General features: G+C 47.6%; 2 protein-coding genes across 4 annotated transcripts; one reads left to right on the top strand and one right to left on the bottom strand.

Moving 5' to 3' along the window:
- Nucleotides 1-48: 48 nt before the first annotated feature.
- On the bottom strand, nt 49-10038 carry gga1 (golgi-associated, gamma adaptin ear containing, ARF binding protein 1). The gene is made up of 17 exons (XM_084685308.1): nt 9883-10038; nt 9264-9348; nt 8546-8621; nt 7905-8003; nt 7613-7736; nt 7016-7116; nt 6734-6814; nt 6237-6374; nt 5871-5952; nt 5393-5503; nt 5058-5201; nt 4751-4815; nt 4466-4647; nt 3561-3814; nt 2974-3143; nt 2338-2448; nt 49-1565 (listed from the first exon to the last, which is right to left on the bottom strand). Exons 1-17 carry the CDS (start codon nt 9923-9925, stop codon nt 1455-1457), a joined length of 1977 nt encoding a protein of 658 aa, XP_084541434.1. The 5' UTR covers nt 9926-10038; the 3' UTR covers nt 49-1454.
- Nucleotides 10039-10155: 117 nt separating this feature from the next.
- micall1a (MICAL-like 1a) lies at nt 10156-27113 on the top strand. 3 transcript variants are annotated; one of them, XM_084685306.1, is made up of 17 exons: nt 10156-10921; nt 11010-11425; nt 14663-14711; nt 16244-16385; nt 17210-17310; nt 19665-19825; nt 20016-20617; nt 20736-20796; nt 21126-21553; nt 21986-22389; nt 22601-22735; nt 23104-23230; nt 24406-24496; nt 24661-24734; nt 24957-25071; nt 25204-25250; nt 25400-27113. In XM_084685306.1, exons 2-17 carry the CDS (start codon nt 11283-11285, stop codon nt 25543-25545), a joined length of 2826 nt encoding a protein of 941 aa, XP_084541432.1. In that variant the 5' UTR covers nt 10156-10921; nt 11010-11282; the 3' UTR covers nt 25546-27113. The 3 variants fall into 3 exon arrangements, with proteins under 3 accessions (XP_084541432.1, XP_084541431.1, XP_084541433.1); XM_084685305.1 differs by having other exon boundaries at nt 10156-11425; XM_084685307.1 differs by having other exon boundaries at nt 10156-11425; nt 22028-22389.
- Nucleotides 27114-27118: the final 5 nt, after the last annotated feature.

Here is a 27118-nt window from a genome sequence, read left to right on the forward strand (position 1 = left end):
TTTCCCTTTGCTGAGGAGCAGCAGTCAAGATAATCGACAACAGACTGATTTAAACCCCCAAGAAAAAGAATAACTTTATTTCCCTTAAATACATATTTGCACTACATTCACCCTCATATAGAATTGCTCTTTGCCTCATTTTTTTTGTTTTTGGCAAATGTACATAAATGCAGAACTGGTATCCTTATTTACAGGGTCAGAGCAGACCTGGGATAGGAGAGGGATGTTGGGATGTTGGAATGTGGAAAGGAAGCTACGAAGTGGAGGGTTAGTAGAGAGGATCCTGCTACATGGGATGGAGCTCCCCATTCAGAACAGATCTGGGGTCAGCTTTGCGTTCTCTCCCCTCGCAGTTTTGATCAGCACAAGGGAAAGAGCAAAGCTAACCGAACGCATATCGCCGACGATTGGTTTGACGTTCCCTTCAGTTTCACACTTGAGGAAGCATCGATGGATTTCTCGTGAAGACAAATTTGCATTGAACGAAAAATGCTCATTCTTGTGTATATGACAGCAAACAAAACCAACATGAAGAATGAACTTTCGGCTTAGGCACGAACGGCAGATTCAGACTGGGTGTCAGTACGATCTCAACGCAACTCGCTTTGGAAAGGTGGGAACGGTAAACAGGCAGGAAAAAAAACAAAAGGGGAGAAATACATTTGTGCAAAATTTCGAAAGAATGCATGAGTTGTAGAAATCTCTTCTGCATTAATAAAAAACACAGTTAAAGTGAATGGAATTGGTGGTGGGGGGGGGGGTAGTGTACCATGTATCGGAATGTTAACAAAATGAGTGTTTTAGGAGTCTAATCAAAACATGAAAATATGCTAATTGTCTACAGTCACAACGCAAGAGATTACATTTCCTTCAGAGAATATTGACAAGTGTCATCTTGTCACAGCATTGGATATATCCACTTGTCATAATCGTCAAACTCGCATACTGAACTTTACCTCGACACGACAACAAAACAAGCAAGACGGTACTTAGTCCATCTGTCGTTTTGTGCAGAATACGCTCCCACTCGTCCAGACACACAAACATTCAGGTTAAAAGGCTCGACTTGTCGTCTCAAAAGTCACTGCGATGATGTGACCCTACTAACCGTTATCTTCAAACGCTTTTGCGGCTTTCTGATTGGAGTAGGGTTGTGGGACTGAAGAAAACCGAACCCAAAGAAGAAGGAGTACGATGACGCTGAGATGAGGCCACAGAAAAGGGGGATGACAAAAGGAGGACTGGACGGGACACGGGGAAGAAAGCCTACACCTCCCAGACCGCTCAGGATCCCAGCTCCTTTCCCCAAGCCTGATCCGTCACCGCTAACAATGTCTCACTCCTCGGGAACAGCAATTGGGGGGGGGCACAACGTCCATCCAATCTACACCCACGAAGGAAGCAGCGGATCATGTGACAGGAAGTCGGGGAGGGGGGGGGGGTCCTTCTCCCCACTAAAGGTTCCCCCAGGTGTCGGGAGGGGGGAACTGTTCGACGTCCCCCGATTCGTCGTGCGATTCATCCCCCAGGTCGAACGTCAGCTTGTATCTCAACCGCACCTTCTCCTGGAAGCAAATACATAGCGTTCCCATTTTGACTGACCTGAAACATCAGCAATGACATGCAGCACTGCCAAAGAGATGGACTTAACGAGGTACGGGAGCTTTGTGCCCTCGCGACAGAGATATACAAGGAGAGAAAAAGAGACAGCGAAAGACATGAGGAGAGAGACAGAAAGTGAAGGAGATGAGGAGAGAGACAGACAGAAAAGGACATGAGGAGAAAGACAGAAAGAAAAGGACATGAGGAGAAAGACAGAAAGAAGGAGAAGGACATGAGGAGGGAGACAGAGAAGGACATGAAGAGAGAGACAGAAAGAAGGAGAAGGACATGAGGAGAGAGACAGACAGAAAAGGACATGAGGAGAAAGACAGAGAAAGAAGGACATGAGGAGAGAGACAGAAAGAAGGAGAAGGACATGAGGAGGGAGACAGAGAAGGACATGAAGAGAGAGACAGAAAGAAGGAGAAGGACATGAGGAGAGAGACAGACAGAAAAGGACATGAGGAGAAAGACAGAGAAAGAAGGACATGAGGAGAGAGACAGAAAGAAGGAGAAGGACATGAGGAGGGAGACAGAAAAGGACATGAGGAGAAAGACAGAGAAAGAAGGACATGAGGAGAGAGACAGAAAGAAGGAGAAGGACATGAGGAGGGAGACAGAGAAGGACATGAGGAAAGAGAGACAAAGTGAGAGGAATGACATGAGAGAGACACAGTGAGAGAGAGAGGGACAAAGTGAGAGAGAGTGAGACGGGGGCGAGGTGGCGGTCCTAACCTTGTGGGGGTTGGCCAGCAGCAGCACCTGTGTGAGGGCGGCGGGGGGCAGCAGGGGGTTGAAGGCCGGCAGCTCGGTGCCCGACGGGGGCTGCAGCTTCACCTTCATCACCTGGACGTTACAGAGACGTTACAGAGACGTTACAGAGTCACGCCACGCATGTTTCTCAGGGTCACGCGGTCACACATTGATGGATGAAGTGAGAAAGGTCGAGGGAAAGCTAATAGAATAGAACGTTCTAGAGGAGAGGACCCGGAGAACGGGAACGTGAGAGTAACCCTGTGAACTTTTGCACATCCCTGCACAAACTGTACGGCTCTTCATTTATTGAAGTAACAGTCATACTGTACACATTTGATCATATTCTTTATTATAATTGCGCAACCTTATTGTATATGTACGCCTTTTAATACAGTACTGACTTTATCTTTCGATTTACTATGTTTATGGTAAGGCATCAACATACCATAGCAAATTCCTTATTATGTGTAAACCTCCTTGGCCATAAACCTGATTCAGATTTGATATGTGGGAGGTAGAGCGCAAGCCGGTAAGGGAGAGAGAAAGAAACACAAAGCAAAAAGGTAAAGAGGTCATCCATCGTCGGTGGCGGTGGCAGGGGACGGCGATGCCTACCTTGGGGACAGCAGCCTGGAAGCGGATGCTGGTGGCGGGTGCGGGGGCCGAGGACAGCATGGAGATGATGACCACGAGGACGTCGGGCCGCGACGGAGGGCAGTCCCGCGCAAAATGGAAGAGCACCCTCAGGCTGTGCTTGTCGAACACGGTCACGGGCAACAGGCTGCCTAGAGGAGGGAGACGGAGAACACGACATTCACAGTGTTTTAATGTTAAGGGAGTGTGAAGGGAGTCAGGTGGCTGAGCGGTTAGGGAATCGGGCTGGTAATCTGAAGGTCGCTAGTTCGATTCCCGGCCGCGTCAAAGTGACGTTGTGTCCTTGGGCAAGGCACTTCACCCTACTTGCCTCGGGGGGAATGTCCCTGTACTTACTGTAAGTCGCTCTGGATAAGCGTCTACTAAATATAAATATATAATATAATAGCGTACCGTACGTTAATATACGTGTAATTAATGATCCCTAAAGGCTATAGTTATTGCTTGTTGTTATGTATAAGTTATGTATTTGTAGGATTCTTAAATTCGATGTCATGTGTGTCATGTATGTCACATTGTAGGGCCAAACTATCAGACCGTGATCTTACTAGGTTTTATGGATTCCAGAGGCACTGTCACGTTAGCCAGGGAGATGTCGTCCTCGGGGGGCGGAGCTGGTGCAGCCGTGCCTGGAGCGGGAACCCCGAGGCCGGGCTGGGAGTTTAGGAGAGCCCCAGGCTGCTCTGCGGAGAAGGCCAGGATGGGGCTTGGCATGGTGGTGCTTGGGACAGAGCTGGGGCTGGAGCTTGACTGGGTCTGGAGGTCTCGCAAGGTGGGTCTGGAGTGATTTTGGTGCTTGTCCCTAGTTGGGCAAGAAGGAGAGAGCAACTTTCAGTATTAAGCAGCTTTCAGTACTATTTCGTATATAACTCTACTTTATATTATAGTTGTACATTGTTTATCTTCATAATAACATTCATAGCTTTTGACTTCAATGAACATGTTTTCTGGCATTGTCAGCATTTCATTATAACCACTTACCATTGGTCAGCAATCCTCACCTAAAAGAATGTTGGAAGTAACCCACATTTTATCCTAGTGGTGAACGTTAGGGGTGTAACGATACACTCAGCTCACGATTCGATACGTATCACGATACTGGGTGTACGATACAATACGTATCACGATGTTTTTAACAACATTTTTAATGAAACAAATTCAATTAACAGATTTATTTCCAAAACATTTTAAATAATTTTCTTTGTTGTACATACAATTTAGTTCACTCAGTTCAAGCAATTTCTGTGAATGCAATAAATGCACGCATGACGCAGGTGCAGAGTAGGTCGCGTGCTGGTAGCTCAACCAATAGGATCAAACGGACATCATATCGTAAAAATCTCTACGATACGTATTGTGAAACTCTACGATACGTTTTGTGAACATTTTGTACTGCGATATATTGTTTCACGTTATATTGTTACACCCCTAGTAAACGTGTTTCCCATCCTACCATTTGACCTGCTGGCTCCCTGGAGGTAGGGACTGCTGCAGCAGGGTCTTTCCCAGCAGATCGAGCTCATCCATGGGCTTGGCGGCAGTGGCCTGGGCCCCCACCGCTGGAGTGTGGGGGGTCAGGGTCACCGAGGGTAGTAGCATGGCCTTGGGCACCGCTGGCTCGACGCTGTCGGACGACTGGTTGGGCAAAAGGTGGTATAGGAGTAAGAGATTGTGCGTGTGATGAGAAAGAACTCCACAAAGGCTAAAGCTTCCGGAAAACGAAACGATGAATTCTCACCTGAAAGGAGTTCCAGTCTCCTGCTTGAGGGGCCGGGTTGAAGTTGGGCGTGACGTCGTTCAGACCTAAGACACCATCATGAGATTATACATTTTTTAAGTAAACGTAGTAAAAATCTGATGAGAAACCAATTCAGACACTATGGCCCAGTTTTCCAGGCATGGATTTAGCCTTGTCTTAAAATAACAGAAACATTAAATGAATATCTCCACTGAAAATGTGTTTAGTCTAGGGCTAGGCTTAATCCATGTCTGGGCCACTGAGCCATTATGTCATCGTTTATTTCAGGAGATAAAAGCGCGTTTACCTAGCGACATGAGCTCATCGTCGAGCAGGTTAAGGCCCGCCTCCTGCGATGGCGTCTGCAGAGACGGAGTGCCGGGGTAGGAGGGAAACCCGGCGGGTGAGGTGTCCAATCCCGTCAGGTCTAGGAGGGCCGTGCTACTGCTTCCTGAAAGGGGATTGGACAAGGGGAAAAAAGGTCAATTCTATCGGTCGACCTCAAATCACAAGTGATCTACAAATACTGAAACGAGCAAATGTCAACTGGACGCCATGTCGTCGTCCAATTGGGATCCGTTTTTAGGGGTTTGATCCGAAACCAGGAAATAGCCACATGGATGGCCCCGCCCCCATTCTCACCTGGTAGGGTGGGCGTGGCTGTTCCGTCTCCGTTCACCTCCTCCCCCTTCACCAGCTGCCGGTACAGGTTGATGACCTGCGTGAGGCTGTCGTTGGCCTGCAGTATATCCGCTGGGTTGACCGCAAGACAAAATCGCTTATAACCTCTAGGCATGCTGATGTGACACTGCTACCAAATACAACGATGCACTTCTGGGGAATTGATCATCTGCTGTACTTACTATGTGCATGTGCTGTTTATACTGTATGCTGCTTTGGATTAAAGTGTTTGCCAATTGAAGGACATTTAACACAAATCCACTGCGTTACCCTGTCGTTGAATTGTCACAGACCCTAGTTCACCCATGGAGCTCAGTACCTCCACCATGAAACACGACAGTTCAGTATTCAGTGCTTTGAGTACTGTGTGTGTGTGTGTTTCTCTGGAGACCCCCCCTGCCTCCTGCGGTGGGGAGGTGTTTCTGAGAGGGCGCCTCACCCAAGGCCTCGTCGTTGTCCTCCGTGTCGCTGGCCAGTCGGAACAACGTGGGCCGCATCTTTTCACAGCGCTGGTACAGGTCCTGCAGGGGCGTGGGGGGGGGGGGGGGGGGGGGGGGGATCATTCGTCAAGCAACCAATCAGACTTTATACCAAGCCGATTCAAAACAAGTTCCCCCCTGTTCGCAGGACCTTCACTGGGTCAAGTCCTGCAACGTATCAAACCCCCCCCGGCACCGGCGGTGGGTGCGTGTGTTCGGCCCCGTGCCACGCCACACAGATAGCCGTGCCCTGCTGCACACGCGCCGCTCGTACCCCTCAACGCTAAACGGCGTGCCGCGGAAGGCCCTTAGCGGCGGCGGCTGACCTTGAGGAGCTCATCGTTGCTCTGGGAGCTGCTCTCCCTGCTGTAGTCCCCCAGCAGCTGGTTGAGCAGGCCCACGCTCTCCTTCACCTCCTGGATGGCGTTGACGCGCTTGGATACCTTCTCCATGCGCTTCTGGTCCTGTGGAGGAGGGGTGTGTGTGTGGGGGCGGGGATTAAAGGGAGACAGATAACTGTTAAAGGAACAGGATTGCAAATGGTTGACATCCTTGAAGTGGGACTGTGGATAGAACTCAACTGGGGGTGGGGGGGGGGGGGGGGGGTGAACAGAAATAAAGGGAAGATGACTTTACTGTCAACATAGTGGAATTGCAACTGGATGATGATTTGAGGGTCAGATTTTGAAGACTGTTCAGATGGCGGATTCATTGGGACTGTGAGGATATTGTGGAGATATGACAGTAGTACAGTACGGCACCAGTCACAGACGAGCACATTTAAACAAACACAACTAAAACACATACACAGAACATGACTCACCTCCTGAACCATTTCCTTAATGAGTTTGTTTGCTGCTCTTAGATCTTCTGGGTGGGTGCTGTTTAGGAGTCGAGACAGCGTCTGCACAGACAGGAAAGGGGGAAGGAAGGGAGGTGGAGAAAGAGAGGGAGTGAGTAATGGAAATGAGGGAGCCGTATTGGCCATTGATTAAAAGTTGCAGTGAGTTGAAATACGAATGATAAAGAGTTAAATGAAAGATCAACTTAGCGTCAACAAATACAAATTTAAAAAAAAAACTTCTGGAATGTTCAGCATCTTTACCTTAGACTTCTCCTCATCCTCAAAGATGGCGTTCTTGGGTCGGGCTGGAGGCGGTGGGAGGAGATTGTCGTCAGGAAGGACTGGGTCCTGCTTCACAATACCTGGAAGAGACCCCGTCCACTTCACATGAGTAAACAGTCCGTCAACAAACACGTCCCAAGTACCACCCTCCATCTAGGTCACATCTCTAGAATAACATTGCTGGAGCCATGAAGAGTTAACCATATGATGGGACTTGCTACAGGGCTACATAGCTACTCTCTAAGTAGGGTCGGGCCGTAAAGTCATTCATGAATTACCTAGTAATGACTCATCGACTTTCAACTGGATTTTTGTCACGGGTTAATGCATAATGCCACTGAAAAAGAGAAGACTAACATACACACAACGAATGTCGGAACTGTTGTTATTAAACACAAATGATGTTGTGAATGGCTACTAAACGGCTCATTTTGAACACGATATGGTATGCCCTATAATGTAATTGCGCCGTCTTTCACACTATACCCATTGTGATCCTGACATTGCACGGCAGTTTAACTACAGCCTCCAGATTTGGATTTGACCTAGTTTCCTCTACGAGTGTGCTTGTCTCACCCTGTTTCTTGAGCATCTGGTAGGCGTCTGCTATCTTTAACTCGTCAGGTAGCCCCACTGTCCAGCTGTACATCATCTCCAGAACCTTCTTCTTCACCGCCTCTGGTGCCCTGGTACCTAGGTACTGCGGAGGAGATTGCAGGAAGAGTGAGACATACAAAACAGGTAACGCCATCAGCTAGCATCGGCAGTGTCGTGTTCTACAAAAGCGTTGTGTTGACTTAACGGATGTTAAGTTGTTCTTCCACGAAAAAGCAGTAATTGTATGGCCCCTCGTCCGTTGGTGATATACCTTGGGTGACACCACCTTGATGAGCTCGTTGAGGAAGCGGAACTTGCCCACTTCGTTGTGGAAACGCTTCCCACTGTTCTTCATGCACGTCTCAAGGACCTGAGGGGGAATTCAAGTTCAGTTAAAGTTAGCGTTCCACCGACACAAAACCCTGCATTATTGTTGAATGTTAATAATTGTACTATTTGTCCATATATATATATGTATTTCAATCTTTTAATTTGTATTCATTACTGTATTGCCACTATCTTTCACCTGTCTCTGCTGCTGAAACACATTTCTTTGCGAAAGGAACAATGAATTGTTTTCAAATCACATTGTGTGCATTCACCCAATGTGTACTGTGCTCAGATTCTGCGTTCTAGATTATTCTCGCTCAGGACTAAATAGACCTTATGATTGACCGTTTGCCATTTTTATTCTGTGGTTTTTGAATCAATCATTGAATAGGTTTAAGTGGATAAATACGTATGTCATATTAAAATGTTTTCATTTATTATATGTTTTTAATCAGTCTGGTTTTTATAGATTTTGTGCGTTCGATCTGTAAAAGCACTTTGGGTCAACTTCTGTTGTTTTTTGAAGTGGTCTATGATTAAAGGTTGACTGGACTTCTCATGGTGTATGAACTGGACTCTCACCGCGAGGGCTTGCATGGCCTCCCATTCCTGAGGCGACTGGATCTTGTGAGCCAGTAACCTGGCAGCCAGCTGGGGTCTTTGGGGAAAAAGAAAATGTCACTGAAAATGCCACTGATAACTCAACGCCGAGCAGTAACTCAATAATACTAATCTCTACAAAACACAGTGAAACACAATAGAAAGTGTGCTTCTGTCATTCACAGCTTAGCTTACTGTTTCTCTTTTTGGTTAACAAACAGCCGGGCTGTTGTTTAGAGCAAGGTTTCTGACAAGATTCCTCATCAATTTTGCATTTTGTGTCTTATTACTGCCAGCTGAATTTTTATCAGTGCTTGCTGTGTTTCTCACAGTGTGATAACATCCTACGCAAAGCGTAGAAGAAAGACAAGACACCAGCAGCTCTGTTCAGCATACGGCAATGACACAAGGATGCTCATACCTAATGAGGCACAGTTGTGGACCCATTGGACTAATATTTGAACCATGAAATGGGGAGCTATTTAGAAAATGTGGTATCCTTTTTCAATGGTTCCTATGATATGGATGACAACAACCTACGATTCACTAAACATCCTAATCATGTGATTGACAACATGGTTGACAATAGAACCAAAAAGAAAGATGTCACTGTCCAAAGACATTATATACTGCGGTGTCGTAAGGGAGTTCAAGACGGTAGGCATGTCATCTGGCAGCTAAGACAGAAAGCTCTCCTCACCCCTCAGGTTCATTGCTCAGCTGTTGGCAGAAGCCTTGGATACTCTCCCAGTCCGTATCCTTGTTTAGTGGGTTGGTAGCTTTATCTGCGGAAATTGATGCACATTTTCGTACAATGACTGGTCGACATCATAAAACGTATATTTTAACGCCCACGATAAGCTAAAAATATGAATATTTTGCCCAAATTGCCAACACAACATTGAAGACATTGACTCCTCCCCATTCTGACAAGCTGTCATGAATTTGAGACTAGCTCGCTAGCTAACCTGTCTTGATCAGCTTTTCAAACACGTTGCAAAAAATACATCAACGATAACTCTACTAACACAACAAAGAACGGTTGTTCGTGGTTGTCAACTCATTATAAGGCTTTAACCAATCAGGTTAATGTCTATTTCTGTTCCGCACAAGCTCGTCGGAGTCGATCATGGGTTGCACTGCACTGACTTGGTTTGCTAACAAGGCTAACCAACATTCTCATCAAAGTGGGACCACGGTTCAGTAATGTTCTGAGGATTCGCTCTCTCGTAGCAACCATCTCTATCCCATTACCCTCCTTCAGCTCATGTCGATCTAAAAATGTATCATAATGACAATAAAAGCACCGTATGACTCACTGATGCGAGACTCCAAGCTCTCTTCATCTGGAGGCGCCGCCATCTTTCGGCGAAATTCACAAAAAAACGAAACTATCGCGTTATTCTAGTACGTGTCCCACGCTCGCTTAGTTTACGTGGGTGTGGGAGGCTCTCAACAACAACAAAAAGACTTGCATCATACATTATACATTAATTATTATGTTCCCTTCTTGTTGCATATTTTCCAGTTGTTTTGTCCTTAAAGGATACTTAAGTGATAATGATTAACTTTGGCTTGACAGAGAAAGACAACCTGCTATAGGCCTATCACACGTCTTTTGAAACTGATTGTGGTCATGCAATGTGTTAATGAAACGGGAAAATACAAGTAAGTTCCCTGAGTAAGATTGTAAGTAATATTGTTATTAAAACAATCTGGCAATGTGGGTTCGTTCATTAAGTGTACTGTAAGGAGTTGCCAAAATAGCTTTTAGTCCCTCTGTCGGGCAGAAGGAGCAACAACTTGACATTCAATAGCAGGCAAACGGCCAAGAAAGGCTTGGAAGGATAGGCGACTGCTCATATCACCATTAATTTACCATGGTAGATTTATCACCATGCATCATGTAAATAGACAACTGCGTTATTGTTGGCTACATTTGTAGCTACTGCAGTTTGGCGGAATCAAGTGAGCACACGAGGAGGGAAAACGCACTTTGTTTTGGATGGCTGCTCTGGCCGGTTGATGGGACAATATTGCAGCCAAGAAAAGCCAAGGCGTTCGCGATTCAAGTTTGGATGAACATCGCAACAGAAGAAGTTGAACTCTCTGTTTCAAGGAGGATACTGTGACATGGACTGAACCGTTGAACGGATTTGACGGTCAATACAGTATAACCATCCTAGATTGAACCGAATGTTGAGGCAAAACATGGCTAGCTAGACTTGGCCAGCTGGCTAGAAGTAGCTAGCTAGCTAAATTAGCTAGCTACGATTGAGGGTTAGGCTATTGAGTTGAGAGATTGTGCTAAATTTGGACTGTGGTTTTCAAGCTAATCCTGGTTGCGATATTGCTGAGGTACATTGGATTCTCCAATTTTTTGTTTCATTTCTTGTATTGGGTTTGTGACGATTAACTGAGTAATTTGGATCACATTTCTTGTAAGGGTTAAGCAGTCAAGGTAAAGATGTTCGTGAGAGAGAGGGCAAAGTTGGACTGTTTGTTAGCAAGCCACCGACCTCAACCCTGACAAGCTAAGTTATGTCATTTTGGGTGTTGTCCTTACCACAAACAAAATATTGGTCTAATCTAAGTAGCATTAAGAATTAAAGTACTTTTCTTCCTTAAGACACTGTCACCATTAGACCACACACGTGGGAGTTAGGGAAGTCAGTCACTGGGAAAGATAGGAAGGTATCAAATTAAGCGATTTTCAAATATGGGTTCATTGAAAGCTCTTCAAGAATGGTGTCGGATACAATGCGAAAATTACAACGATGTGGAAATAAAGAACATGTCGACGTCTTTTCGAGATGGCTTGGCATTTTGTGCCATAATCCACCGATATAGACCGGATCTTATGTAAGTATGAAATGGATTTCGTTTATTAGAATTAATGTTAATATAATAAGCGTAGACATCAGTAAACGAAATGGAGTGAATGATTAAGTATGATTTTTTTATTTTTAGCATAATCATTTGATTCCATGCATTTACAATGTATTCTTATTCTACGACCATTCTAGGCTTTACTAGGCTTTACTTGACAACGCATCGCACTCCTCACAGCCAGCAGTAAACTAACCCAAATACCCAAAAACATTATTGCCGTTACAAAGTAACATGAAAGGGAATGACTACTTCATTTATGTCAGGACGTACGAAAACACACTGTTGGTCTTGCAAAGTTAACTAATCTCGCCTTCAAGATAATTCCCCGAACTACGATTTAACCTAAACAGGACAGCTATCAACGATTAACGCTAAGTCGTTTGTGATCCAAACATGTCCCTTTTCTTTAAATTCCACCCAGGGTAAACAAGGGGGAATAACATGCAGTACTAAATACAGAGGTGTGCCTTGGAGTTTGTGCTATTGTATGTTTATTTGTATTCTCTATAATCAAACCACTGACGTGCCAATAAAGATAAGTGATGTGAACACAGCTGAGTGCATTGTCACAGTGATCATCTAAATCCACAATCAATTTTGGTGCTTGGCCAATGATCTCTAGGTCCTTGTTGAAGTTGTAAAACTAGACTCCAGAGTGGAGAAACAAATGTTCTGCCACTAATGTGGGGTGACAGGCCTGGCCCTGTCTGTAACAACACACCCCTGTGTAAAGTACATTACACTCCCGCTCTCGCACGCACACACACCACAGTTCGGACATGTTCAGAGCAACTCACTGCATCAGTGTGATCACAGTGATGGGTTTCACTGAGGCAGAAAAGGATGGAGAACTCGACCCTGACATCGCAGGGTGAAAGGTGCATCGTCCGTGGTCCAATGATTTTTGCTGCATACAGCAGCCTACATTCGGTCATGAAATGGCCTGATCTGTCAGAGACACTGTGTTTGTATACATGCCACTGTAAGAAAAGTTGAATGCCATGCGGGGAATGTGGCCCTCAGCGGATGTAGGGACGGGCGTGCGAGCCACGTCATGTGCATGAGGCGAAACCCCTCTCCTGCAGACGGTGCAAGAGGGAAGCAGGCTGTAAGTCGTCGTAGGCGTGACTTTGCGGCATGTTTTCTGCGTCCTGCACCAGGTTCAATGGGAAGCTTCTCAGTTGTGGGGGACAAAGTGCAGGGACGAACACCAACAGTGAGTGCACCTTCAGGTGTCGGCACGCGTCGACAAATGTGAGAAAAGGGAAGTGGAGCCGTGCAAACGGCGGCTTCTGGCACTGCGCTGATGTACAGTGGGTATGAGGGCCAAATTGAAAGTGAGTGGAAAGAAACTTGAATTGTGTGTGTGTGTGTGCTGGCTCTCCGGGCAGCTCAGCAGCCAGTACTTGGAGCCTGGCCAAGCCGGGCCGGGCCAGGCCGGGCGCCCCTGTCCTGTCCTCAGTCTGATCCAGACAGACAGTCCGTCAGGCTAATCTGTGGCTAGGGCCTCCGCCTGTCATCCCGGATTTAGCTCTAATGCCGCGCTCGTCCTCGGAAGGCAGCGCCACCGCTCTGCAACTCGCCGTGACATTACCGCAGTGCTGTAACGTAACATCGCTGGAACTTACTAATGTAATTCAGGAGGATCGAGGCTGCAACAGTTCCCCTTCGAACTGAAGTGGGCCTTTGTCTAGAGGGTTCTCTGAAGGATGGGAGATACAGGCCACACGCCTGAGTCTCGCGGTTCTTGGGTTTTATGTGGAGGTTTATTGTGCAGTCATGGCTGCCCACACGGAAAGGCCTGAATGTCAAACCGATGGGACGGTTGATCACTGCCGTGTCATCCTGTTTCGGATGCCGTACGCCGATGCCGTGGGACATGTTTCATCGAGTCTTTGCCGTTTCGTCTGTCGTTCTCTCCTTGAACACGTGACACCGGGGACCCGCGTGGCCTTCCTTCCCTGCCTCACTCTCAGTTCCCCTTTCCACGCGTGCTCATTCACCTCCTCGTGTCCGATTCTTCCCTGCATGTTCCAACTCTATTCTGGTCGCTGCATGGTTCTGCGCGGCCCATGAGATTGAAGGGAGCACTAAGAAACCCCTGAGCACACTGTGAAACCGTGCCAGCTTCATGTTTCCATAAGCAGCCGGTCTTGTGGCTGCAGCAGCAACACCGCCAGTCAAGTCCAAAAAAGCCCGTCGGGTTATTTGGTTGGTAGTTAGACACCAGACACACTGACCGTTGGCAGACCCCCCCCCCCTCGCCCCCCCCGAGAGACTCATAGCAGATGAAGTTCATGCTGGCGCCTTAGTCACAGTGTCGTGCAGCGCTGTCAACGACGCTCCAGGGGGCCTAGCCTGAGGGTAGATTCCGCGGCAAAGCGGGAGATTGCGCAACAGCTTTTCAGTCACGGCAGGTTTCAGCCTCACCAGCTTTAGCGTCGGCCCTCGAGCAACCCGGAGCATTCCGTGAAGGTGGGAGCCCTCACTTAGAGGGAGCGGGGCGTTTGTGACGTAGTCCTCGGGTAAGCTAAGTGCATGTGTGGCCATGGGAGCCAGATTAAAAAGTACAGACCTGGCTTTGTGTTTCTGGGCAGTGGTTTTTAGGGTGGATTGGTTTCAGGGAACTCGACAGGGATAAAGCTCTCCTAGGCTGGAGTTATTTTGCCTCCCTCAGCATTTCCAGCACATGCGGCACGCATGCATGCATGCATGCATGCACATTCATCCCAAAAAACGTCTTTGACATGTTCCATCTTTACTGCAGGATGTTTACTGCTGGGACTGCAGGTTTGGTTCCTTGCTCTGGGGCCCCTGTTAACAGCCTGCTTGGTTATTATCAGCCCCACGCTCCTGTTCAGCCCAGCTTCGGTCCTTTCATCCCAGTGGGCTATCTTGTGAAACGCTTTTACGTGTCTTCGGGGGCCAGTTGAGTGGGATCGTGTTGAAGTGGTTGAGTCTGGCCAGACACCAATAGTCTGTCATTCCGTGGAGCTCATCATGGTTTTCATCATCAAAGCACTGACCATCACAAATTGTCTTACCACAGCAAAACGCTTCGACGAACCTCCACCACATTGCTACCGTCCAAGAGAATGTCTTGGATTGCCCATGTTTGCCTTTGTCATTTTGAAGGCAGTTATTCCTATTTTTTTGTGCCATCTGTGTTGTTTGTAATGTGTGAATCTGTCTCTTTTGTTGTTTCAGAGACTTTAACTCCCTCTCCAAAGAGAATGTCTACGAAAACAACCGCCTGGTGAGTCAGAGCCAACAGCCACCTCGAGTTGGAGAGCACTAACACTTGGGCGTCAGACTAACGCTGACTCCATGTTGTCAAATACTGTAATTAGGTGAAGTCTCGGTGGTTCCCCATCCATTCTTAGTTGATGGTGTGTGAACTTGGTTACATGAGGTTCAAACAGAACTCTGGGCCTGGGGGCTTGTATCTTGTGAGAGTCGCAGGGTGTCATTTTAAAATGCACAGTTTAATTGACCTTTTCCTCACATGGGTGTGACGGTGTTGTCTGGTGTTAGTCAGCGAAGCGTTATGCGTTGGGTGTATGTGTGTGTTTGAGAGAGACGATAAGACTATTTTGTAGGGGCCTGCACTGCAGAAACCTGACATTTGACATGGAGGGAAAGAAGTCAGCAGTTGAAACTGAACAACAAGGAATGAGCGCAACATGAAATTGAAGGGTTTTGTGGATGTTTTGTGAACAATCTACACTAAAACAGTCATGACATGGACAACAAAAAGTTTTCAACTCCATTGGTTGCCCGTATATGACCCATTATGTGCAATATCACAAGATGGGATGTTCACAAAATGGACATAAATCTCACAGCTACTCTCAAAGGCACCCTCTTTCTTTGGCAGCTCGGCTCGACTATTTACATTTCGACGAGCCTCGGAGCTTTCGGAGAGAGGCAAAGCAGCTGGTGGTCCAAACCACCTCATCTGGCTGCTTTTTCAACTTTCTCTCTAAACAGTGGGAGCGTTTCCCTGCGCATGAGCTCATGAAGTCCTGAGGCGGGCCACGTAGCATGCTAAGCTAGCACTGGGGCTGGCTGGGTTATTAACTTCACATCATGACCAGCAGATTTCAGTTCTGTTAATTGTTTCTGTCTAAAACCTTTTCTGTGAGTTCAAGGGTCTTAGTTGTTTAAGCTTTTGGACTGGCTGGTAGTTGAATTACTGTGAGAACTGCTGTTTTGATTCAATGAGAAATATCTGTTTACAACCCTTAATTGAAGAAGTAAGCCAACATTTCACGTCTAGATAGAATGTAGGTTTCATTGAGGATATATTTTAATCTGATAACAAGACTTTAGTCAACAATTAATAAGCATGTACACGTCCCATAACCCTCTCCCCAAGCTGTTTCCTGATAAATAGAAAGCCTTTTACCTGTCAGCAACACAATAACAAATCTCTGTCACTGGTAGCAACCATGTGGACTGTGGATTAGAGTGTGTTGACGTGCTTCCATCTGATTGTATCCTCAGTCTTCTGTAACAGAACCTGCTTGAGGCAAAACACAACGAAAGCATCCGAGCTATGTCTTCAAGTTTCAACATTGGGAGCCGTTTTGACCAATATAGCTTGCTCATGTTTCGGAAGCGGGGACATCGAGTTTCCGCCGACGTGACGACACACCACTCACGTTCGGACTGACACACAAGTGCACTCACAGAGTACATCTACGCCATGGCTCTTTTCACTTTTTTTCCCCCCCCACTCTCTTGGGCTACTCATCTTTGCTCTCTCATCCTCCGTCCTTCCTTCAGGCGTTCGAGGTGGCTGAGACGGAGCTGGGAATCCCAGCCCTGTTGGACCCAGAGGACATGGTGTCCATGAAAGTGCCCGACAGGCTGAGCATCATCACCTACGTCTCCCAGTACTACAACTTCTTCACCAACAAGTCCCACGGTGGGTGCCAACTCACCTAGGGTCTCGGTCTGGCACTAGGGTTAGGGAAATTCCAACCCTAACCCAGGGTCGGACTTGGTTTACATGATTCCGTTTTGCTAAGGACTGTGTCACTTTTTCGATGCAATGTAATCCCCATGTACAGCTGTGCTTGTCCTTGTCCTTTTTCTAAATTGGCCGTGGGCGGGTTTTACAGATCTGTAAAGACGAGACTTTTGTGTCCGTCCGAATGTGTATCAGAAACTTCTTCACGGTAGCCTATCCATATGTAGCTCAATAATTGGGAGCATCCCTCTCTCTGAAGACAGAGCACTAAAAAATACGCAATCATTTGAATCAGGTGATAACCTGTGTCGTATTCACTCCCTTCACTCTAAGTGATCTGCCCTACTCCCCTGACAGGTAAAACCATACTGGATCCATACGGATCACAATCCCACAGTCAAAGAGATCGTTGCATATGTCGCCACATTGCTAACATGGCCTGTCAAATGTCCCTTAAATGTTCTGAAAGACATTGTGGCAATGCCTCAGGGGTTTGTTTAAACATACAGAATACCTGCACGGTTTCATATCTGTATCATTTCTTCTGTTTGGCGAAGCATTGAGAATGTATTTGGGGCCAGACTAACTCAAAGCAGTCTGAGCTTTGAATGTCTGAACTATAAACTGATTTTATTTAACTATAATTGGGATTTATAAAAGACCTATGTGCCACTATAGCCGCATGTAAAAGCTTGCTTTTTATCATGTCACAAATATAACAGAAATTGACTGAACTATTTATTTTGTTTTCAATTTCTATCCCTATTTTATTTGTGTAGCCAACCCCCCCAGCATGAAGAGGCCAAGTGGTACAGGCCACATTGAGCCAGCCCAAAAGAAGCCCACAGCCCCCCTGGAGGACAAAATGGTAGAGTCTGAGGTAAGAAACCGGAGCAGAAACACATAAGGAGCATTCCAGAACCGCAACATTCAGTCCATGCGTACTTCTCTAAACCTGTGTTTTAAGTAATGTAACACTAGAGACACATTTGTTACTTAACATCCAGGTAACTAATACGTGTTTTTCATTTTTAAAGGGGTCGTTGACTGATTTTTATATGGTATTTCACACTGTTCCTTAAGGTATCTGAATAGGGTATGTAACATGGCTCATGTGTCCTAATGCAATCCTGTGAAATAGCCCTACAATGAATCGAGAGGTTTTCTCCTTTTTATGGAAACAGTCAGGAAAATGAAATAACATTAGTCCCGTTGCCAATAAACTAAAACATCACACATTCTACCTATGCTAGATACAGGACACGTTAGCATTGCTAATAACTGTTAGTGACAAAATCATACTTACAGCTTACGGTTGTTATGAGCATACGGACGGATGTGTATGAAGATTTTGGGGCGTGACACAGGCACAGACCAGAGACAAAGAAGGTGGAGCCACCGAACTGACGTCAATTTAGTGGCATTTTGGAAACCGACCGTTTTACAGCGGCAGTTTCATTTGTGAGATTTACATAGAAAAGAGGTGTTAAAGGGACTTGAAGTTCACTGTATGTCAATTTTACCCACCGACCTGTCGTTATTCAACCATGACAAGGTAAACTCGGTTTTGCAGTCAATGACCCCTTTAAGTTAAGAGTTGGTAAATAACTGGGATTGGATCTAGACATAGACTCAAGAAAAGTGACTTTGATTTTTAAAAAGAGCGGAATTGGTATGGGTGCAGGAATAGTCGTGACTAGGGCGGAAACCTACAAAAAGGTTTTTATTCAAGATAAAAATTTGAATTGTATATTTTATTATTTTATTTGTTTGAAACGAGTGCTGTTGTATTGTCTTATTGCCAGTGTGTTTGGAAGCACATGACTGCACGAGCAAGCTTTTCCTATAGAACTCCTAATATCTACAATCATGTTGAATTTAATTTTAAGGCATGTTTCTGTTACTGCATGTGGTGACGGGTCTTAGAGTGGGGAACCAGTTTACTTAACCTGTGTACCTGACAATTTTCGGCCCACAACTTAGCCGCAGTTGGTCATATTGGAGCAAAAGTAAATTATATATATTGCGGAGAATTCGAAGACCCTGTCAAAGTTGATATTGACAACATTTTTGCAGTTTAAATGTGAATTGTTAATAGTCATCTCTTCTCAGTGCAATTCTTCATGCAATTCCATGTTTCACAATGTTAAAACAGTACTTCCAAAGCAGAACATAAAAAAAAAGTACTTCTGCACAGTTACAGTCTAAATCAAATGTACAAATGAAAAATGGGCCCCCTCCAGCACGACACATGTAGCTCTAGATAATTGAGGCTCTGCTGTGTTGCGTGCACATGACAGGACTTTACATGCTTAAGGTGCACAGCTCAAGTAAAGGAGCACTTCCAAACTCTATGGGAGATGTGTTGGTACAGAGGGGACATTGTCGATGAGATAGCCTCTGTATCCTGTCTGTCTCTCTCTCTCTCTCTCTCTCTCTCTCTCTCTCTCTCTCTCTCTCTCCCTTTCTTTTCGCTCGCATGCTTTCTACAACTCTCTCTCCTCCCGTCCCCCATGTATTGTCTTCCTCCTCCTCCCATCACGCTAGACGGACGTTCACTCCTCTCCCTCATCTTCCTCGCCTCTGGTCTCCCCTCCTCTCTCCTGTCCAGGGCCTAGGCAGTAGGACGGGGAGGGGGGGTTGGTAGTGGGGCAACCGGGTTCGAGTGGGTGGTGTTAGGGGGCAGGGGTCCAAAGCGCAACCGTTTATATGACCAAACACACCTTTTTTCTACTTCTTTACCGTGTGTGTGCCAAGTTTGGGGAATCCCTTGCTGCTAACCATTTCTACAGTTCACCCCCTAACCCCCCAAAAAACAAAAGAAAACATTTTATTTACTGCTTTATCTTTACTACCACTTCCTACTAGATTTGAAATGAACACAATCTTAATTTTCCTCTCTACACTCTTAATTGTTCTTTTTTTTTTCTACACCAATAAAACTATGAAATGAAATGCAATAACAAAGACCGGATCAGAGAGAGATGATCTGGTGATGATGATGATGATGACGATGAAGCGCAGACTGGGTTAGACTAGGCAGCCTAAGCCCAATGAATCCTCGACGATCCTTTCTTTCCTGACTTCCGTGTTTGATCTCCCCCCCCCAACCCTTTCCCCTCCTCCCCACCCCCATCCTCCCCCGCCCTTATCCTCTCCATCTCCCCTCGCCACCCCCACACCCACCCGTGACCACCACCCACCCACACCACCACGCAAACCCACGCCCGCTAGCCAAACCCAGAACCCGGGCAGACGGTGGCGGGAGAGGAGGCCGGGGCGGCGGAGGCCCAGCGCGTCGCGCTCAGCAGCACCTGCGCCGCGTGCCGCAAGCACGTCCACCTGGTGCAGAGGTTCCTGGTCGACGGCAGGCTCTACCACCGCAACTGTTTCAGGTGACCCCCCCTCTGCCGTGCCCAGTCATCCGGCCAGCGAGCCGTGCGCCATGGCAGAGGAACTGGTCATGCTGCATGTCCTTCATTTAAGTGCACTGTAGTTACTGCAGTTACTCTACTATAATCCGTTTGATTATTATTTATGTCTGCCCCCTCTCTCTTTCTTTTTCTCTCTTTCTTTTTCTCTCAGGTGTAGGGAATGTAGCAGCACCCTACTTCCTGGATCCTACAAACCAGGAAGTGAGTCAGGATCTCTGGTCTGCACGCATCACTTTGGCAGGGCGGCCTTGACCAATCAGAACGGCCGACCGGACCTCAGCAAGAAGCCGGTGGTGGTCGAGTCGGCCCGGGTTGGTCCACCCACTCCACCTCAAACTCCACCTTCCGAGAGAGACCAGATAAAGATGCCTCCCCGTGACGATGTCTCCAAAGACCACTCCACACCATCCGATGACTCCACCACACTCTCGCCTCCTCCTCCTCCAACGGTCCTCACAAACTCGAAGGAGAGCGAGGAGAGCGGAGAAAGCGAGGCCGCCCCTCCGCCCTCCTCTCCTCCCAATCCTTTTGAAGAGAGTGACGAAGAAGAAGGAACGGGAAAGGAGGAGGAGGAGTCTCAAACACCGGCCAACAAAACAGCCAATGGCAGCCTCCCGGCATCGCCCGTTAGTCATGTGGGAGGGGCCGGTCGGCCAGTGCCCGCCCCTCGACGTGTTTCGGAGGTGGCCCCCCCTCCTCGGCCAGCACCTAGGGTCCTCCCACCACGGGTGATGGACACCCTGGAAGTCAACGGTAAACAGCCGAGCAAATGATTGACAGCCGAGATGACCAATGCCTGTTGAATGGAGCCTACTTCCAACTTTTCCTTATCACCTTTTGTGTATTTTCTCTTCTTGTTTTTGATTGACAGGTGAACACAGGAGATCTGTCCCGGCTCCCAGACCTCGCGACAGATCCCACTCCCCTGGGCGGTGAGTCATCTGTATTCAGAGTCTAGCAGGACCACAGCTGTCAGGGCCTTCAGTGGGGTGCTGAAAGTCTTTGGATAGTAGAATAATCTAGGTTTTGTGGATAGTAGAAATTCTCTGGATTGTAGAGAACACATTGCCCCCCACCCCACCCCCAGTCATTCCATCCATCTGTGAAGCAGCAGGATTGTTTGTGTGTGTTCTTCATGTGGGTTGTCAGTGTGTGTGTGTGCGTTTGTTTCTGTAATCTCATCTGTCTGCGTTGTTGTCGTCTCTCCTCCGTCTCCCTGTTTACCCCCCCCACCCCCCCCCCCGCTCTCACTCTACCCCAGCTCTAGTCTTTCCAACCACACCCCCAAACCTAAAGACCCACCCTGGTTAGCCCTCGTCCAATCTGAACCCAAGAAGAAGCCGGCCCCGCCCCCTCCCCCGGGTACAGCCACGCCCCCACACCAAGGCTCTCTCTCCTCTCTCAAAGGGGCGGGCTCCAGGCCGGCCACGCCCCCCGTGCCCGCCAACCCCTTCGAGGATGACGAGGAGGAGGAGGGGCCGGAAGGGGAGGAAGAGGCGGGGGGAGGGGCGGTTCCACCCACTATCGCGGCAATCCACCCGTGGTACAGCATCACGCAGGGGGCGGAGACGACGGGGGCGGACACGCCCCCTAGCGGAGGTAGCTCCTCCCGCTCAGCCAGCCCCGGGGGGTCCAGGGTTAGGAAGGGCCCAGCGCCACGACCCCCTCAGCCCCCTAACTCCAACACAGGTCAGTGAACGGAACTTGGACTCCTACTGCCAGTGTTACTTATGTTTTATTATTGTAAATTATCCATATTATTATTGCTATCAACATACAGGCGCTTGACAGTTCAACTGGTTGAGCATATCTCATGGAAACTGACCAGTAATGAACTGAACTGATTGAAACATTTGACTAAACACCGTACAGAGAACGTTAGATTGTTTGGATTTCGTATTCAGTCCATGAACTGTCGTGGAAACCCACTTCAGGCATAATATGTGCGATTGTTAATATGTCGTGTGAAACAGTGTTTTGTGTTGGATGTTCATTGTGTTATTTTTTTGTTGTCTCTTTCTCCATTTTCCACCCATATCCAACTCCTCCTCAATTTCCGTTTCAAAATTCTTCCCTTATCAATTTCTGTTTTGCCCGCCCTCCTCCCTGTCCTCTCCCCAGCTCTGTCTCACTCTCAGCCCTCCTCTTCCTCCCCCTCCCCAGCTATTAGCGTCGAGAGCTTATCCTCCGCCTCCGACAACAGCTCCTCCCACCCTCCCCTGAAGGGCGGGGCCAGGGCGGGCGAGGACCACCCCTTCACCAAGAGCTTCTCCGAGCCCTCCATCTCCAGGCCCTGTGACTCCGGCCCTCCCGCCTCCGCCTCCTCTTCCGAACGCCTGGCCCCGCACCTCTCCTTTGGCCCCTCCCCTCCCTCCCTTCCAGCCAACACCAGCTCGGCCCCCGCCACCCCGCAAACCAATCGGAGCGCGGGGGCGGCCAGGGCAGCCAGGCCCCCGAGGCCCCCCGGCACGGCCAGTCCCCTGGCTGCATCAGGGAGTCCCGCGGCCCCGCCCCCTCGTAGCAAGGTACGGAACAAGCTGTAGTTCCCTACACAGGAATATTCCTAAAACACCACCGTAGTAGCTTTGATACCTGGATACCTCACCATAGATGATCATCTTGAGCCATCATTACGGAAATTTCCACTTGACTGTCATGCACATGGTATAGGCTTAGGACATTTTCGTTTGACTCATTCTGCCCCCCCACACCCCTCCCCCCCCCCCCCCCCCACAGCGACCCTGCAAGGAGAACCCCTTCAACAGGAAGGCCTCCCCCTCAGCGTCCACCCCGAAAAGCAGGCCCCCGCGAGGGCCGCGGCCGGCCAGACCCCCGGCCCCCGGACACGGCTTCCCCCTCATCAAACGCAAGGTGGGGCCCCACGGCTAAACCCCCCCCCCCCCCTCTCCTACTGGTGGGCGTCGTCCGTGGCCTTAGCAGAGCTACGGTGAACCATAACAAATATTCGAGTCCTACTGAGGACATTCATCACGAATGTCCCGGAATTTACAGTGAAAACACGCTCCAGGTGTTCCATTTAGGAGACGCTTTTATCCAAAGCAACGTACAACACGGAGGGGGGGGATTAAACTTTCGACCTCTTGATATGCAGCCAAATGTTGCTGAGCTATACCCTATAAGGGGATTTCTTCGGGAGGGAACTACATGTAAATAACTGTGCTCTCCAACTGTGTGTGTGTGTGTGTGTTTGTGTCTGTGTGCGTGTCTCCCCACCCCAGGTGCAGTCAGACCAGTACATCCCAGTGGAGGACATCCATGGAGAGATGGGGGAGCTGGAGAAGCAGCTGGATGAGCTGGAGCAGAGAGGAGTCGAGCTGGAGAGCAAGCTCCGAGACAACCCCAACGGTGAGGGGACACACACATTCCCTGACACACACACTCCCTGACACACACACTCCCTAACACACACACTCCCTAACACACACTCCCTGACGCACACACACACTCCCTGACACACACTGTCAGAAATATTCACCTTTACCAAGCATTGCACAGTCAGTCGGTGAAGTCAAGAAAGCTATATTGGTTGCGGCCGGCCCACAAGGAGACAAAAACATCACACGCCATCGTTTGTCCGCTAGTATGTTGCGCAGCGACCTATTTAAACAGAAACCGCTCTTCAGTCATTGGCTAAAACAAAGTCATGCAAATGTACCATTGCTCTACTTTCATTGGCTCCCTTGCATAGACCTGGCGCGCGTGTTTGCGTCCCTTGCAATGGACATTTACAACATTAACCCTACCTACCCCCACTAAGTGACTAGCAAATGGTCACCAGACCTCATTTCTAGCTCTGTCAAACAGTATCTCCTTTAAACAAACAAACAAACAAACCCCAACTCTTCTTAATCCTCAGCCCCAAGATAATTGTCTTGTATGTTTACCCTGAGTTCAGGTTTGGCGGTAGGCCTCTCTTTGCACACGAGGAATGCTGAACGCAGTATCATTCTTATACAGGATAAAGAGTTACATCTTTAACTTTTCTCACACACACACACTCTCCCCTCCGTTCCCTCACTCTCACACGCACACGCTCGCTCGCCACCTCCTTCACACACACCCGCTTGCTCCATAATGCACACGCCTGCTCGCTCCCAAACACACGCACACAGAAATACATTCAGACCCCTACCCCAGCTCTCTACACACACCGCATTCTATATCATGAAACATGGTGGTGCTCCAGGGCTGTGGTTCTATTGTTGGTCTAGAACAGTGGTCTTCAACCCTGGTCCTCAGGACCCACTGTCCTGCATGTTTAAGATGTTTCCCTGCTCGAAAACACCTGATTCAAATGAAGGGGTCGTTAACAGGTTTCTGCTGAGCTTCAGAATGACCAACTCATTAGAATCAGGTGTGTTGGAGCAGGGAAACATCTTGAACATGCAGGACAGGCGGTCCCTGAGGACCGGGGTTGGAAGACCACTGTTCTAGAAGATACTGGCCCTGGCTGCAGACACCCTCTTCATGAATGTCCTGTGAGTCCGGTTCCTCACGGCCCTCTCCCTGTCTGTCTGCAGACGAGGAGGAGGAACACCTGCTGGTCGACTGGTTCACCCTCATCCACGACAAACACCTGCTCGTGAGGAGGGAGGCTGAGCTGGTCTACACGTACGTGTGTGTGTGTGTGTACATGTGTATGGGTGTGACAGTGTGTGTGTGTGCTGCTCTGTGTATGTACCCTGTGAATGTGCGTGTAAAAATATAATGCAGTCTGTGGTAAAGGTGGGTGTAATGATGTGTGTGTGTGTGTGTGTGTGTCTCTCTCTCTACAGGGCCAAGCAGCAGAACCTGGAGGAGAGACAAGCAGATGTGGAGTATGAGCTCAGGTGTCTCCTGAACAAGCCAGGTGTGTGTACACGCACGACCTCACTTCCTGTCGGCCCCGAAGCCCTCGTTCCAAACCAAAAAGACATACTGAAGCTGCAAAGTATACTAGGGTTTGGTTCGGGCCAGGGGAATAGGCTACCGAGGGAAAATGGAACCAGCCGGAAAACGGATACTGCTCTGTACTTTCTCATTCATTCACATCCTCCATCCTTATCTACTTTTTCATCCATCGATCCCACAGAGAAGGACTGGAGCGAGGAGGACAAGGGGCGGGAGCAGGAGCTGATGGGCGAGCTAGTCACCATCATCGAACAACGGAACCAAATCATCAACAACATGGATCAGGACAGGCAGAGGTAATCAACTACCGTCCGTTGACGTTGTATGCATGGACAGTGATGGACAGTGTGTCCCAGCCTGTAATAATGGATAGCCGGCAATCAGTCCCCTAAGCTAACGGTAATTGTAATCACGCATTTTTAAAACAGGGAAGAGGAAGAGGATAAACTTCTGGCGGCCATGTTGAAGAAAAAAGGTAGGGGAGGACCTAAGCACTCTTTTCTCTCTTTCTGTGAGATCTTTGTGTCTCTCTCTCTTTGTACACTCTCAATAATGAATCCAATGATTTTCTGATTTCCGTTTAGCCTCATGTTAGCTTGTTCTAACTCCCCATTTCCTTCCCAGACTTCCAGAAGGATCCGGAAGTAGAGCAGAAGAAGAAAGGGGGGAAGTTTAAACCCATGAAGGTCCTCAAGAGGCTGAGTCACAAGGGGGAGCCCGGCAAGGGCCCCAGCCCCCACAAGGGTCCCAGCCCCCGCAAGGAGAACTGAAAGAGAGATGACTTGAGGAAGAAAAGGAGTACGAATAGATGTAGGAAAGGAAGAGGGTGCCTTGCCCCCCACCAAACCAACCTCCCCACCCCCCGAGCAAGGACAGGTATCTTTGTCCCCCAAAAAAAAGAGAGACGGATGAAGAAAGGAAACAAAATGTAACGAAACACTGAGCTCAAGCGCTAACTCCAGCTTTACGCGTACACGGCTTTATCAAAGACTCGCGCGACCCTCAACCTGGGCAAGTCGCACCCATCAAATCCGACGCTCTTCCCAAAAACCGACCCGCAGTAACCTCTCCAGTGCGTTTCTGTTTTTTAAGTTGCCTTCTGGGTTTGGACACGAAAAACAAATGGGGTGAGCAGGACAAGTGCTTTGAGAGCTTGCTCGGCAGAAACAGTGAGCCGAGCATGAAACCTTGTCGGTAAATCATTTTACATTGCACCTTTCCCCCCTTAGGCCTTGTCTTTTTAACAGTAGATTTAAACTATGGCTAGATGTTTTTTTGTGTCTTATCGTTTCATAATATGCTTATGAACACTCCCTGAATGTTTTAACGGTATGGATGGATAGCAGATGGATTTTAAGTTATATTGATGAGCCCTGCATGTGGTTAAATCTTGAAATGCAGATGTTTTTTTTAATTTATTTTCTTCTCCAAGGATATTTTGGTTGTATCTTTTAAGGGTCCTGATTAGTGAGGGCAAAAGCTGACCTGAATGTTTATGGTGGATGAGGGATATTTAAAGCCCATGTTCATTACAGCGATACTACGATCTGCAATATGTTACAGACGAGTTACACTAACGTTGTAACTGTGCTGTAGAAATGTAACTGAAATGTGTATATATCATGTCTGACAATTTCATGGGTTGGAGAATCATGGTTATATAGTTGATCTGGATAGGAAGACAGATTTTAATGTATTAAAGACTAGAAAAGAGCGTACTTAAATACAGCACTAGATGTATTAAACTGATTTAGCTTTCGAGAAACCATTCTAAATGTAAATTTTAGAGCATTAGGGGCTATAAAATGCAATAAGGAAACGTTTGAAAACATAGAATTGAACTACACTGTAGCTAGCCGTTATCCAAAACACCCTAGCAACAGTTAAACTGTTAGGGAGAGATGTTGCAAAATATGCAATCTTTTAATTTATATTTGACAATGCCTTTCCGTGTTTTGTCTGTCGGACTTTCATTGTGATTGCCTTAAAAGTTGGAATCAAACTTTGAAAGTTGATACGCTGAGATTCCTTTTTCCTGAGTGCCATGTCGTTATTTAATTGTATTTGAGGAGCCGTCTGTCCCATGTTGTGTATGTTTGTGACTGTAGTTGGGTATGGTCTGGTCGTCTTCCTCTCTGTCTCTGTACGAACTTGCTCTCAGTTTTGTTTGTCTGTGTCACCAATTCTGTGTTTGTGTCATGTTACTTCCTGTGGGTTTGTGCTTGACTTCCTGTTCAAACCAAGGGCTTCTGAAGAGCTACAGCAATAATGTTAAATATTCAAACATGATTGCTTAGAAATATGGGAGACGAGAGAAATAAAACATTAATGCAACTAATGTAG

This window comes from Hypomesus nipponensis, chromosome 21 (genome assembly GCF_054491055.1).
Source record: "Hypomesus nipponensis isolate SF chromosome 21, ASM5449105v1, whole genome shotgun sequence".
NCBI lineage: Eukaryota > Metazoa > Chordata > Actinopteri > Osmeriformes > Osmeridae > Hypomesus > Hypomesus nipponensis.